We start from the raw sequence: 15,274 nt of genomic DNA on the forward strand, positions 1-15,274 counted from the left end.
GGTGTCGCGGAGGGAGCGGTCCCTTCGGAATGCTGAAAGGGGAGGTGAGGGGAAGATGTGTTTGGTGGTGGGATCACGCTGGAGGTGGCGGAACTGGCGGAGGATGATCCATTGAATGTGGAGGCTGGTGAGGTGAAAAGTGAGGACAAGGGGAACTCTGTCGTGGTTCCGGGAGGGAGGGGCAGGGGTGAGGGTAGACGTGCGGGAGAGAGAACGGACACAGACAAGGGCCGTGTCAATCACAGTAGAGGGGAATCCTCGGTTGAGGAAAAAGGAAGACATGTTGGAAGCACTAGTATGGAAGGTGGCATCATCCGAGCAGATGCGGCGGAGACGGAGAAACTGGGAGAATTGATACGCTTATCAATTATTCCATAAGGCGATGAATTAGGATAGTAATGAAAAGGTTTTTATTAACTAAAGAACAGAGCATGCCTCTCATGGGCGACTGGTCCCAAGAAGGAAGTGGGCTGCCGAGCAGCCACCTTTATACCAGGTCACGTAGACGGAGCCAGCTGAGGCATGCATTGGTACACAGTGAGTAGCAAGAGGTAACAATGTGCCAATAACGATAACAGTAGTGAACCACAGTGAACAACAATGAAAACAATAACAGTGGTTTACCACATTCACCCCGCATTGAGTCCGGCGGGGTGAAGTGTGCTAAAAGTTCGTGTAGGTAAGTCTATCAGGAGGCCTTGTATGCCGTCCTGATCGTCGTAGCAGCGGCGGCGGTGGTGCAGTATCCAACGTCGAATCTGGTGTCTGAGTGGTCAACGAAGGGTCCTGGGGCTCCGGCATGCCGTCTACAGGGGTTGGGTTGGGAGAAGTGGTGGGGAATAACGGTGGTGATTCAGGGGCGCCCGAGGGTGCGAGGTCTCGTATGGAGACAGTGTCCTCCCGCCCGTCTGGGTATGCCACGTAGGCATACTGGGGGTTGGCGTGTAGGAGGTTCACCCTCTCGACCAGGGGGTCCGTTTTATGGGTCCTCACGTGCCTCCGCAGTAGGACGGGCCCAGGAGAAGTCAGCCATGTCGGTAGCGAGGTTCCCGATGTGGACTTCCTGGGGAAAACGAACATTTGCTCATGAGGGGTGGCATTAGTGGCAGTACAAAGCAGTGACCGGATGGAGTGGAGCGCCTCAGGGAGGACCTCCTGCCAGCGAGAGGTCGGAAGGCCCTTAGATTTTAAGGCTAAGAGGACGGCCTTCCAAACCGTCGCGTTTTCTCTTTCCACCTGGCCGTTCCCCCGGGGGTTGTAGCTGGTGGTCCTGCTCATAGCAATACCTCTCGCGAGCAGGTACTGCCGAAGTTCATCGCTCATGAAAGAGGAGCCCCGGTCGCTATGTATATAGCTAGGGAACCCGAACAAGGCGAAGAGGTCATTCAGGCATTTGATGACCGTGGTACTGGTCATGTCTGGGCAAGGGATGGCAAAGGGAAAACTGGAGAACTCGTCAACTATGTTGAGGAAGTACACGTTGCGGTCAGAGGAAGGGAGAGGCCCCTTAAAGTCGATGCTCAAGCGCTCGAAGGGGCGGGTAGCCTTGATCAGGCGTGCTCTGTCTGGCCTATAAAAATGCGGTTTGCATTCGGCACAGGTTTGGCAGTTCCTGGTCATAGTCCTGACCTCCTCGATGGAGTAGGGCAGGTTGCGGGCCTTAATGAAGTGGCAGAATCTGGTGACCCCGGGGTGGCAGAGGTCATTGTGGAGGGTCCGCAGTATCAACCTGCGCGTTGGCGCATGTACCTCATGATAGAGCATCTGGGGGCTCATTGAGTTTCCCGGGCCGGTACAAGATATCGTAATTGTAGGTGGAGAGTTCAATTCTCCACCTCAAGATCTTGTCGTTCTTGATTTTGCCCCTCTGCTTATTATTGAACATAAAAGCAACAGAACGCTGGTCAGTGAGAAGGGTAAATCGTTTTCCGGCCAGGTAATGCCTCCAGTGCCGTGCCGCGCCGCTTCCACAATAGCCTGGGCCTCCTTTTCGACAGAGGAGTGTCGAATCTCTGGGCCCTGGAGGGTCCTTGAGGAAAAAGGCCACGGGTCTCCCCGCCTGGTTAAGGGTTGCAGCTAGGGCGAAGTCGGACGCATCGCTCTCCACTTGGAAAGGGATGGACTCATCCACTGCGTGCATTGTGGCCTTCGCAATATCACTCGTGATAAGAGTGAAGGCTGCACCCGCCTCTGATGTCAGGGGGAAGGAGGTGGACTTGATGAGGGGTCTGGCTTTGTCTGCATAGTTGGGCACCCACTGAGCGTAGTAAGAGAAAAACCCCAGGCATCTCTTCAGTGCTTTTTGGCAGTGGGGGAGGGGGAGCTCCATAAGGGGGCGCATTCTGTCGGGGTCGGGCCCAATGACTCCGTTCTCCACTACGCAGCCGAGGATGGCAAGGCGCTTGGTGCGAAACATACATTTCTCCTTATTGTATGTTAGATTCAGCCGCTGGGCCGTACGGAGGAATTTCGCTAGATTAACGTCATGGTCCTGCTGGTTGTGGCCGCAGATGGTGACATTATCCAGATAGGGAAAGGTGGCCTGCAGCGCGTTCTGGTCGACCATCCGGTCCATCTCCCTTTGGAAGACCGAAACCCCGTTGGTGACGCCGAAAGGAACCCTAAGGAAGTGGTAGAGGCGGCCGTTTGCCTCGAAGGCAGTATACTGGCGGTCCTCATGGCGGATAGGGAGTTGGTGGTATGCTGACTTAAGGTCAATGGTGGAGAATACCCTGTATTGCGCAATCTGATTGACTATATCAGATATGCGGGGAAGGGGGTATACGTCCAGCTGGGTGTACCGGTTTATGGTTTGGCTGTAGTCAATGACCAGGCGGCGTTTATCGGCGGTCTTAACGACTACAGCCTGGGCTCGCCAGGGGCTGGTGCTCCCTTCGATAATGCCCTCCTTCAGGAGCCGCTCCACCTCCGCGCTAATAAAAGCTCTGTCCCCGGCGCTGTACCGCCTGCTCTTGGTAGCGATGGGTTTACAGTCGCGGGTGAGGTTAGCGAACGCGGGGGGGGGGGGGGGACTTTGAGTGTGGAAAGACTGCAAGTGGTGCGCGGCGGGTGATTTAAAAACTGTTGGTTGCAGACTGAGAGTGGGGGGAGGGGTCCACCGTATGCCAATGTGACACTTTTTTGAGGTGGCACTGAAAATCCAACCCTAGCAGAACGGCAGCGCAAAGACGGGGCAGGACAAGAAGTTTAAAATTTTTATATTCGGTGCCCCTAACCGAAAGGGTCACCACACAGTAGCCGCCGACGTCCGTTGAATGGGACTTGGACGCCATAGAAATCCGATGGCGCGTTGGCAGGACCGTGAGGGAGTGGCTACGGACCGTGAGGGAGTGGCTACGCACCGTGTTGGGGTGAATAAAACTCTCCGTGCTCCCGCTGTCAAACAGGCAAGTAGTGGCGCGGCCGTTTACCGTAATGTCCATCATGGACCTGGACAGATGATGGAGAGCTTGATCCAGCGTGACGGAGGCCAGTGTATGGCTGAGTGAGCCGATATGGTCGTCAGATGAGACGGTGGTCGAGTCCGGAGACAGAATGGCGGTTGAGTGCGGCGGGCAAAATGGCGGCGGCCATGATTCCGATCCCCACGCGGCCGGAGGTGCACAAAATGGCGGAGAAGATGGCTGCCCCCACGGTTCACACGCGGCGCTGCTGGCGTTCGCGGGTTTCCCTCTGTTGGCGTAATGGCCTTTCTTCCCGCAGCCAGGGCAGGTAGCGGTCTTCGCCGGGCAGCGCGCTCTAGGGTGTTTTAACTGGCCACAGAAGTAGCATTTTTGGGCCTGGTTACGGGACATCGTTGCAGTAGTTGGTACCGGGGGCGGCGGTCCCAGTTGATTTCGGGACATTGCTGCAGTAGTTGGTACCGGGGGCGGCGGTCCCATGTCCCAAGGTCGCGATGGCCATGGCGCGGCACCGTTACATGAGTATGTTTCGGTGGGCCGCACCTAGTGAGAGCGCGAGGGCTACGGCCGTCTTCAGGTCGAGCTCCTTGCTTTCGAGCAGTCTCTGCCGGGAGTAGTCGGACTGGAGGCCCTTAACGAAGGCATCACAGATAAGTCCCTCCGCATGCGCCGCAGCCGTTACCGCCTTACAGTCGCAGTCCCTGCAGAGTGTCTGTAACGCCCGTAAAAATGTCTCTACCGATTCCCCCGGTTGCTGCCTGCGGGATCCCAGGAGGTGTCTGGCGTAAATCGTATTCACTGGGCGCTTGTATTGCCCTTTTAGCAGATCGAGAGCCGCCGTGTACGTAGTAGCGTCCCGGATGAGTGTATATACTTGAGGGCTCACCTGGGCGGTCAGAACTTTTAATTTGTTCTCCTCCGATGTCACGGCGGAGGCTTCTAGGAAGGATTCAAAGCAGCTCAGCCAGTGTTCGAAATTGGTAGCTGAACCCGCCGCTTGAGGGTCGAGGTCCAGGCATGCTGGTCTGAGGGCTCGCAGCAACGCCTGCTGTTGTTGCTGCTCAGGTCCCGACATTTTAATTTTAGTTAATAAAATTGATACGCTTATCAATTATTCCATAAAAGGCGATGAATTAGGATAGTAATGAAAAGGTTTTTATTAACTAAAGAACAGAGCATGCCTCTCGTGGGCGACTGGTCCCAAGAAGGAAGTGGGCTGCCGAGCAGCCACCTTTATACCAGGTCACGTAGGCGGAGCCAGCTGAGGCATGCATTGGTACACAGTGAGTAGCAAGAGGTAACAATGTGCCAATAACGATAACAGTAGTGAACCACAGTGAACAACAATGAAAACAATAACAGTGGTTTACCACAAGAATAGAATAGAGTCCTTACAGGAGGCGGGGTGGAAGGAATTGTAATCCAGGTAGCTGTGGGAGTCAGTGGGCTTGTAGTGAATGTTTGTCAATAACCTATCCTCCGAGATGGAGAAGTCAAGGAAGGGAAGGGAAGAGTCGGAGATGGACCATGTGAAGGTGAGGGAAGGGTGGAAATTGGAAGCAAAGTTCCATTTCCTGCTTTTTTTCCAGTTCTGACAAAAGGTCGTCGACCTGAAACGTTAACTCTGTTTCTCTCTTCACAGATGCTGCCTGACCTGCTGAGTATCTCCAGCATTTTCTGTTTTTATTTCAGATTTCCAGCATCTGCAGTATTTTCTTTTTGTACAGCATGAAGTACAGGATACTTTGTGATATCCGGCACCGACTGGACCAAGCTGTTGCCGTCCCATCAAAACTGCCGGACAAACCAGCGCTAATGTTAAAACATACGGAAGCTTTTGAGCTCCGTATCTAGGAACAAACCCTGTGCTTTTAAACAGTCCGCCGTAGCTTGCAAGCGTCTCTGTAGCTAAGCAACAGCTTTAGCTAGACCTTGCAGAGCCTGACTAGTGGGGGGGAAAAAAGCAACGAAAAGAAAAAAAAACTTACTGAACCGACTCCTGAATTTTGCTGGTGGCTCGAGCATTCTGGACAGTTAACCTCCGGATAAACCAAAGTTTCCTGTATGTTGAATTTTGACCAGAAATACCTGCAGGTTTTCATCAGAGATTTATATGCCTGCTTCTATGAAGATCTCTCTTTTTTATTAGAGGAATGTGGACTTTGACACCAAGCAAGAGTAATGCTTTGTTCCAAGTCTGCTGAAAGTTTCTTACTTGAAGAGATTAAGCTGATTCAAATGTTGAATCTGTTCTAGCCAACAAACTTTTTCAATTAGACTGCGACGGTTGTGACGTGCCTTTTGAGATGTTGATCATGTTATGCCAAACTACTTCCCTCAGTTTTTACCCCTCCAGTGTGCAAAGCACAATAGTGATTGAAATCTTTCATCCTGGGATAAACATTCATTTTTTAAAAAGTTGACTGTCACTTTAGTTCTGAAAGTCCCTGTGATGAGCTGCAGCTGCACAACACCTGATTGTTGACTGTGGTTGTGTTCTGAGATCTATTTATAGTTCCTGGGCATTTCCTTCAAGACCTTCCATGATTTCTGTAAAGGTGGACACTGTTAAATTTCTGATCAGTTTAAATAACTGCAAGCTTCAATAATAAGAGTGGAATGCAATCAGCCTGCATAGTATTACTGTGAGTTCTTTTTCTTGAAGGTGAAATTCCTCTTTTTTTAATGCTTCCACCCCACCACAGTATCAACACTACATTGGCCAAAATCACCACTGATACCCTGTGTGAATGTGACCATGTCTCTCTCTTACCTCATCCTCTCCGCTACCTTTGACACTTGATCCTTCCATTCTCAACATATTTCCTCTGCAGCCTACCACCAAATACACTAATGTCTCCTGGCTTCGCTTTTTACTGTCACAAAGTAGGCGTTACATTTCATCCAAAGGCTTCTCCTCTGTTCACAGGGTCACCCAAGGTGAACCTCGGGGTTCCATCCTTGGTCCCTTCCTCATTTATGTGCCACTCATTGGCCATATCATCGAGAAGGTTGGAGCCAGAAAGTCCGCTTATATAAAGATGCAACAATAGAGAGGGAAGGTTTTAAGGAGGATTTTGAAAGCAGTGGATGAAGTGACGAGGCATAGAATCCTAGGGAGGGAGTTTCAGAAGACTATTCACAATATATATTAATGACCTGGACGAGGGAACTAGAGGTAATATCTCCAAGTTTGCAGACGACACAAAGCTGGGTGGGCGTGTGTGCTGTGAGGAGGATGCCGAGAAACTCCAGTATGATTTGGACAAGTTGGGTGATTGGGCAGAAGCATGGCAGATGCAATATAACGTGGATAAATGCGAGGTTATCCACTTTGGTGTCAAAAACAGGAAGGCAGATTATTATCTAAATGGCAATAGATTGGGAGACAGGAAAGTGCAACGAGACCTGGGTGTCCTTGTGCACCAGTCGCTGAAAGTAAGCATGCAGGCGCAGCAGGCGGTTAAGAAGACAAATGGTATGTTGGCCTTCGTAGCGAGAGGGTTTGAGTACAGGAACAAGGATGTCTTGCTGCAGTTGTACAGGGCCTTGGTGAGACCACATCTGGAGTATTGTGTGCAGTTTTGGTCACCTTATCTGAGGAAGGATGTTCTTGCCATGGAAGGAGTGCAGCAAAGATTCACCAGGCTGATACCCGGGATGGCAGGAATGACGTATGAGGAGAGATTGGGTCGATTGGGCTTGTACTCGCTGGAGTTTAGAAGAATGAGAGGGGACCTCATCGAAACTTATAAAATTCTAACAGGACTAGACAGACTAGATGCTGGAAGGATGTTCCCGATGGTCAGGGAGTCCAGAACCAGTGGTCACAGTCTAAGGATAAGGGGTAAGCCATTTAGTACAGAGATGAGGAGGAATTTCTTCACCCAGAGAGTGGTGAACCTGTGGAATTCCCTGCCAAAGAAGGCAGTAGAGACCAATTCATTAAATATATTCAAGAAGGAGTTGGATATATTTCTTAAGGCTAAAGGGATCAAGGGATATGGAGAGAAGGCAGGAACAGGGTACTGAATTTGGATGATCAGTCATGATCTCATTGAATGGCGGAGCAGGCTCAAGGGGCCGAATGGCCTACTCCTGCACCTATCTTCTATGTTTCTATGTAAGACGGGGTGGGGACGGGACAGATATCTGAAGGGTGATTCCATGACCCAACACTCAATAAGTGGATCTTGACAAATCATGTTCTGCTCACAGTTTCCAAAGATGCACTTCCAATGAATGCTGAATGACTGACAGAATCTCCCCAAAGGCATCCCTTTTGGTCCCACTAGCACTTATATGCTTCTGGCCTTGATTACAACAATCATCTCGCCATCCGACTCCGCCTATGTCAGGAGGTGCAGAACCTTGGCATGCTGCTTGATCCCAAGCTTAGCTTTCTCCCTTGTTACTAAGATTACTTCCTTTCATCTCTGTAACATTGCCCAGCTCTGCCCCTATCCCTTCCTCCATACACAATATATGTCCAAGTCAGTGTGGTGTGTGACTTGGAGGTGATGGTGTTTCCATGCATCTGCTGCCCTTGTCCTCCTTCGAGTCTGGGAGGTGCTGCCGATAAATGCCGTGGCAAGTTGTTGCAATGCATCCTGTAAATAGTACTCGCTGCATCCATGGTGCACGGATGGTGGAGGGAGTGGATGTTTAAGCCAGTAGATGAGGTGCCATTCAAGTGGACTGCTTTATTCTGGATAGTGTTGAGTTTCTTGATTCTGGATAGTGTTGAGTTTCTTGATTCTGGATAGTGTTGAGTTTCTTGAGTGTTTTTGCAGCGGCACCCATCCAGCCAAGTGGAGAGCTTTCAATCACACTTCTGACTTGTGTCTTTATAGATGGTAGAGAGGTGTTGAGGAGTCAGGAGGTGAGCCACTCTCTGTAGAATACCCAGCCTCTGACCTGGTCTTGCAGCCATGGCATTTATGTGGTTGGTCCAGTTAAGTTTCTGGTCAATGGTTAACTCCAGGATGTTGATAGTGGGAGACTTGGCAATGGGGAAGTGGTTGAGCTCTCTCTTGTTGGAGATGGTCATAGCTTGACACTTGTGTGGCACAAATGTTTCTTGACACTTATCAGCCCAAGTCTGGATGTTCAGGCCTTGCTGCCTGAACTGCACAAATTGCTTCATTATCTGAGGAATTATGAATGGAGCTGAACACTGTGCAATCACCAGCAAACTGTCCCATTTCTGACCTTATGATGGAAGGAAGGTCATTGATGAAGCAGTGGAAGGTAGTGGGGCCTCAGATGTTTCCTTGAGGAACTCATAAGTTCATAAGAAATAGGAGCAGGAGTAGGCCATTCGGCCCCTCGCGCCTACCCCGCCATTCAATAAGATCATGGCTGATCTGATCTTGGCCTCAATGCCACTTTCCCACCCGATCCCCATAACCCTTGACTCCCCTGTAGCTCAAATATCTGTCTATCTCCGCCTTGAATATATTCGATGACTCCGCCTCCACAGCTCTCTGAGGTAGAGAATTCCAAAGATTCACAACCCACTGAGAAGAAATTCCTCCTCATCTCTGTTTTAAATGGGTGACCCCCCCCCCCCTTATCCTGAAACTGTGCCCCCTAGTTCTAGATTCCCCACGAGGGGAAACATTTTCTTTGCATCTACCCTGTCAAGCCCCCTCAGAATCTTACGTTTCAATAAGAACCCATCTCATTCTTCTAAACTCCAATGAGTATAGGCCCAACCTGCTCAACCTTTCTTCATAAGACAACCCCTTCATCTCAGGAATTAACCTCGTGAACCTTCTCTGAACTGCCTCTAATGCAAGTATATCCCTCCTTTAAATAAGGAGATGAAAACTGCACGCAGTACTCCAGGTGTGGTCCCATCAGCTACAGTTGTAGCAAGACTGCCCTACTTTTATACTCCATCCCCCTTGCAGTAAAGGCCAACATTCCATTTGCCTTCCTAATTACTTGCTGTACCTGCATGCTAACTTTTTGTGTTGCATGTACGAGGACTGCAGCATTACAGGAAACTTTCGATTAACCGGCACCTAAATAACCGGAAATGTCGGTTAACCGGCAAAATTCAGGAGTAGGTTCAGGTAACTTTTATCTTTTTTACTCCATTTGTTGCTGTGCAAGGGTGTGGCTGCAGCTGTTGTTAAGCTACAGAGACGCTTGCAACTTGTGCCCATTGTTCTGAAGCTAAGCAACAGGGTTTGTTGCTTTATACGGAGTATCTTTTACTATAGCGTTTGGTTATCCAGAATTTTTGATGAACCGGCACCACGTCGGTCCCGTCCGTGCCGGATTAAAAAAAGTTTCCTGTATTTACTTTCTCTCCATTTAAATAATAACTCTTGCAGTCATGCCCCAGGGCTGAGATGATTGGCCTCCAACGACCACAGCCTTTGTGCTAGCTATGACTCCAGCCACTGGAGAGTTTTCCCACCGATTCCCAATTTTACTTTCAATTTTGCTAGGACTCCTTGGTGCCACACTTGGACAAATGCTGCCTTGATAGCAAAAGGCAGTCAGCCTCATCTCGCCTACTGGAATTCTGCTCTTGTGTCCATGTTTAGACCAAAGCTGTAATGAGGTCTGGAGCTGAGTGGCTCTGGTAGAACCCAAACTGAGCATTGGCGACCAGGTTATTGGTGAGTAAGTGACGCTTGATGTCACTGTAGCTGACTCCTTCCATCACTTTGCTGATGATTGAGAGTGGACTGATGGGGCAATAATTGGCTGGATTGGATTTGTCCTTTTTAGTGGCTAGGACATACGTTGCTATGACCTATGATATATTCTATGTGGCTAATTGTGACATGTAGTTTTGCTCTTTAATAAATGTCATTTTTTTTGTAACCAGAATAATGAGTGATAGAATAAAAACTTCTGGGACCAGGGTTCAAATCCAGCCCAGATTGATGTGATGAAATGCCCTTCTGTTTGCTGGCTGTAATGCTCCTAATGGGGAATGAGTTTGAAAATTCCCAGTCCAGTTCCTTGTGAGCATGAGCTCAGAATACAAAACTGTTCCTCATCCTGGCAAGTGACTATAAACTCCAGATGAAGATAACCTCAGAGATAAGTGTAATATAAATTTATAGTTTATTACTATAGACACATAAGGAGATACTAGGACAGGGGCTTGGTCAAAGATTTAGGTTTTAAGGAGCATCTTATAGGAGATCGAGGCAGAGATCATGACCAGTACTAAATAGACTTCTTAATAGTAGTGTAAAAATCTGGAATTACTATTTTTTAATATTAGAATCATTATCTGATATCATGTTTTCTTTTTCTGTACAGTAGAATAAAGCAAAATGGCGAGCAGTCGGTCAGGCGTTGGTTTAAATGGAATCACACCTATCCAGCAAATGGTGGCTTCATGTTCTGGAGCTTTTCTGACTTCGTTGATTGGTAAGAACTTGCATTTACTTTTTTATAGTGTAGGCGTTTACTTTTTTATAGTGTAGGCATTTCTGTATATACACTTAGTTCGGTTTAATTATAGATATGTGTATGGACTTGGGAATTGAGAGAACAGTATTGAAATTTGCTGGTGACACCAAATTGGGGAAAGGTAGAAATTTTGCAGAAGATGGTGTATCATAGTACATTATGTCAGACCTTGTCAAAAGCCTTTTCCACTTCCAAGAAAACTGCCAACATGTACTCCTTTCTTGGTTAAAGGCTTGGAAGATATGTTCTGATAGTCATAGTCATAGTAAATTGTCAATGGTCTTTTATTGCTCTCGTAAACTTTGCTTGGCCCGAGTTGAAAATGTCACTGCTCTCAAGCTGATGTTGGAGACAGTATGTGATGACTCTTTCCAACAGCATTTCTTTTTCTCTATCACATACTGCAGTTTTTAGAATTTGTTTCTAATGTCAAGGTAATATATTAAGTAAATAATTGTACATTTTTAACACAAATGCTACATGCTTCCATTTTTCTTATCTCTAATGAATTATTAGTATTATTTAACAAGTTTGTTCTAATCTTTTTAAAGAAATTTGATTTCTTGTTGGTATCTTTACTTATCTCTGCTACGAGACATGATTGCAAAATGACCACGGTTGGGAATAAATATTCCAGGATACTTCTCTTTTAGAAGAGATAGACAAAATGGAAAAGGAGGAGGGGTGGCCCTTATAATAAAGGATGGGATAAAGACAGTAGAGAGAATGTACTTCTTGATTTTCAGAGCGAAGATCCTATCAGTTTGAGTGAAGCTAAGAAACAGCAAGGGGCAGAAAACATTGGTGGGAGTTGTTTTATAGGCCCCCCAAACAGTAGCCGTAAGGTAGGGCAGAGTATAAATCAGGAAATTAGAGGCGCATGTAACAAAAGTAATACAGTGATCATGGGGGACTTTAATCTACATATAGACTAGGCAAACCAAATTTGCAGTAATAGTGTGGAGGACGAATTCATGGAATGTATACAGTATGTTGAGGAACTAACTAGGGAACAGGTTATTTTAGATCTAGTATTGTGCAATGAGACAAAGTTAACTAATAACCTTGTAGTAAAGGGGCCCTTAGGGAAGAGTGACCAAAATGTGATAGAATTTTATATTATGTTTGAAAGTGATTTAGTTAAATCCGAAACTAGGGTCTTCAATCTAAACAAAGCAAACTATGTAGGTATAAGGGATGAGTTGGCTAAGGTAGATTGGGAAACTACATAAAAGATATATGAAGGTAGAGAAGCAATGGCTAGCATATAAAGAATTAATACATAATTTACAACAAATATACATTCCTTTAAGGCACAAAAACCCCACAGGAAAAGTGGTCCAACCGTGGCTAACAAGAGAAGTTACAGTAGTATTAGATCAAAGGAAGAGGCTTATAATGTTGCCAAAAAGAGTAGTAAGTCTGAGGATTGGGAGGATTTTAGAATTCAGCAAAGGAGGACCAAGAAATTGATGAAGAAATGGAAAATAGAATATGAGAGCAAACTAGCGAGAGACATACATATAGAAGCTTTTACAGTCTATTTTTATGTAAAAAGGAAAAGATTAGCAAAAATAAATGTGGGTCCCTTACAGGCTGAGACAGGAGAAGTTATAATAGGGAAAAAGGAAATGGCAGTGAAATTAAACAAATACTTTGTGTCTGTCTTCACGAAAGAAGACACACAAAACCTCCCAGAAATAGTGGCGAACTAAGGGTCTAACGAGAATCGAGAACTGAAGGCAATTAGTAAAAAAAAAAAAAGTACTGGACAAATTAATGGGACTGAAAGCGATAAATCCCCTGGACCTGATGGCTTATGTCCTAGGGTTTTGAAAGAGGTGGCGAAAGAGATAGTGGATGCATTGGTTGTCATCTTCCAAAATTCCATTGATTCTAGAACGGTTCCTGCGGATTGGAAGGTAGCAAATGTAACCCCATTATTTAAGAAAGGAAGGAGAGCGAAAACGGGGAACTACAGACCAGTTAGCCTGACATCCAGTAGTAGGGAAAATGCTAGAATCTATTATTAAAGACGTGGTAACAGGGCACTTAGAAAATAATAATAGGATTAGGCAGAGTCAATAAGGATTTATGAAAGGGAAATCATGTTTGACAAATCTGTTGGAGTTTTTTGAGGTTGTAACTAGCAGAATAGATAAGGGGGAACCAGAGGATGTGGTGTATTTGGATTTTCAGAAGGCATTCGATAAGGTGCCACACAAGAGGTTATTAAACAAAATTAGGGCTCATGGGATTGGGGGTAATATACTAGCATGGATTGAGGATTGGTTAACGGACAGAAAACAGAGAGTAGGAATAAACGTGTCATTTTCAGGTTGGCAGGCTGTAACTAGTGGGGTACCACAAGGATCAGTGCTTGGGCTTCAGCTATTCACAATCTATATCAATGATTTGGTTGAGCGGACCAAATGTAATAAATCCCAAGTTTGCTGATGATACGAAGCTAGGTGGGAATGTAAATTGTGAGGCGGATGCAAAGAGGCTTCAAGGGGATATAGACAGGCTAAGTGAGTGGGCAAGAACATGGCAGATGGAATATAATGTGAAGTTATCCACGTTGGTAGGAAAAATAGAAAAGCAGAGCATTTTTTAAATGGTGTGAGATTGGGAAATGTTGGTGTTCAGAGGGACCTGGGTGTCCTTGTACACAAATCACTAAGTTAACATGCAGGTACAGGAAAGCAAATTATATGTTGGCCTTTATTACAAGAGGATTTGAGTATAAGAGTAAAGACGTTTTACTGCAATTATATAGGGCCCTGGTGAAACCACACCTGGAGTATTGTGTACAGTTTTTGTCTCCTTACCTAAGGAAGGATATACTTGCCATAGAGGGAGTGCAACAAAGGTTCACCAGACTGATTACTGGGATGGGGGGATTGTCCTATGAGGAGAGATTGAGTAGACTAGACCTATATTCTCTAGAATTTAGAGGAATGACAGGTGATCTCATTGAAACATACAAAGTTCTTGCATGGCTTGACAGGGTAGATGCAGGGAGGATGCTTCCCTGGGCTGGGAAGTCTAGGACCAGGAGTCACAGTCTCAGAATAAGTGGTTGGCCATTTAGGACTGAGATGAGGAGAAATTTCTTCACTTAGGGTGGTGAATCTTTTGAATTCTCTACCCCAGAGGACTGTGGAGGCTTCATCGTTGAGTATATTCAAGACAGAGATCGATAGATTTTTGGATATTAAGGGAATCAAGAGAAATGAGGAAAGTGCAGGAAAGTGGAGATGAGGTAGAAGATCAGCCATGATATTGAATGGCAGAGCAGGCTCGAGGGGCTAAATGGCCTACTCTTGCTCCTATTATGTTCTTGCGGATCCTAGTTAAAAGGAACCTGTCAGTCATTTGCAAACATTACACATAAAGGAAAGCACTGCAACATCAGCTGTCTCTGTCCTTGCGTCGCTCCACTGCCACTGGGAAGACTTATCCATACTTTCGTTACCTCCAATGTCTTTCTCACCTGCTTCCTGACCGGCACCCAACAGAAACTCCATTTCATCAAAAATTTGGCTGCCCACAGAGTCCCACTCGCCCATCACATCTATCCATGGTAATCTCTGTTGGCTCCCTGACTCCCAATTCATTTAATTCAAAAACTGTGTCCTCATTTATAAATCCATCCATGACATTGCCCCAGCCTTGCATCTCAATCTACCCTTTGGTTTTCCTATTGTAGTTTCCTGTACATCCATTCTTCTATTACTGCTTCTTTGTTTGTTTCTCTTCTGTGAAGCACTTGGAGTTATGTACAGGAAACTTTCTGGTATCCGGCACTGACTGGACCGAGCAGGTGCCGTACCATCAAAACTGCCGTAGAAACCAACGCTAATGTTAAAACATACGGAGCTTTTGAGCTCCGTGTGAATCAACAAACCCTGTTGCTTACAGCTTCAAAACAGTCGGCCGCAGCTTAAAAGCGTCTCTGTAGCTAAGCAACAGCTTCAGCTAGACCTTGCAGAGCCTGACTGGGGGGGGAAAAAAAAAGCAACGAGAAGTAAAAAAACTTATAGGAAACGGCTCCTGAATTTTGCTGGTAGATAGAGCTTTCCGGACATTTAACCGGTTAAATGAAAGTTTCCTGTATTATGTTGCATGCTATAGAAATGCAAGTTGGCATAAGAAATATGTCACCAATGGAGGAGCGATTAAAATCGGGGATGCGCAAGAGGCCAGATTTGGAGGGACGCAGAGACCTCGTAGGGCTAGAGGAGGTTACAGAGATGGGGAGGGGTGAGGCCATGGGGGTGTTTTCAACAATGTAATGTGAATGTTAAAATCGGTGTTGGTAGACTGAAAGCCGATGTAGGACAGCGAGCACCGGGGTAATGAGTGAGTGGAACTTAGTGCAGGTTAGGATACGGGCAGCAGAGTTT

General features: G+C 46.6%; 1 protein-coding gene across 2 annotated transcripts in view; it reads left to right on the top strand.

Moving 5' to 3' along the window:
• The window catches only part of LOC147117156 (mitochondrial glutathione transporter SLC25A40-like), a 114,626-nt gene that overhangs the window by 4,774 nt on the left and 94,578 nt on the right, over window positions 1-15,274 (top strand). For both annotated transcript variants that reach the window (XM_085987905.1, XM_085987903.1), the window contains exon 2: window positions 10,713-10,823. In XM_085987905.1, coding sequence (XP_085844031.1) covers window positions 10,727-10,823 — 97 coding nt within the window. In that variant the 5' untranslated portion in view covers window positions 10,713-10,726. The remainder of the gene's footprint in view (window positions 1-10,712; window positions 10,824-15,274) is intronic.

Source organism: Somniosus microcephalus, chromosome 5, assembly GCF_052327205.1.
Source record: "Somniosus microcephalus isolate GS21.2 chromosome 5, FLI_Smic_1.0, whole genome shotgun sequence".
Classification (NCBI taxonomy): Eukaryota; Metazoa; Chordata; class Chondrichthyes; order Squaliformes; family Somniosidae; genus Somniosus; species Somniosus microcephalus.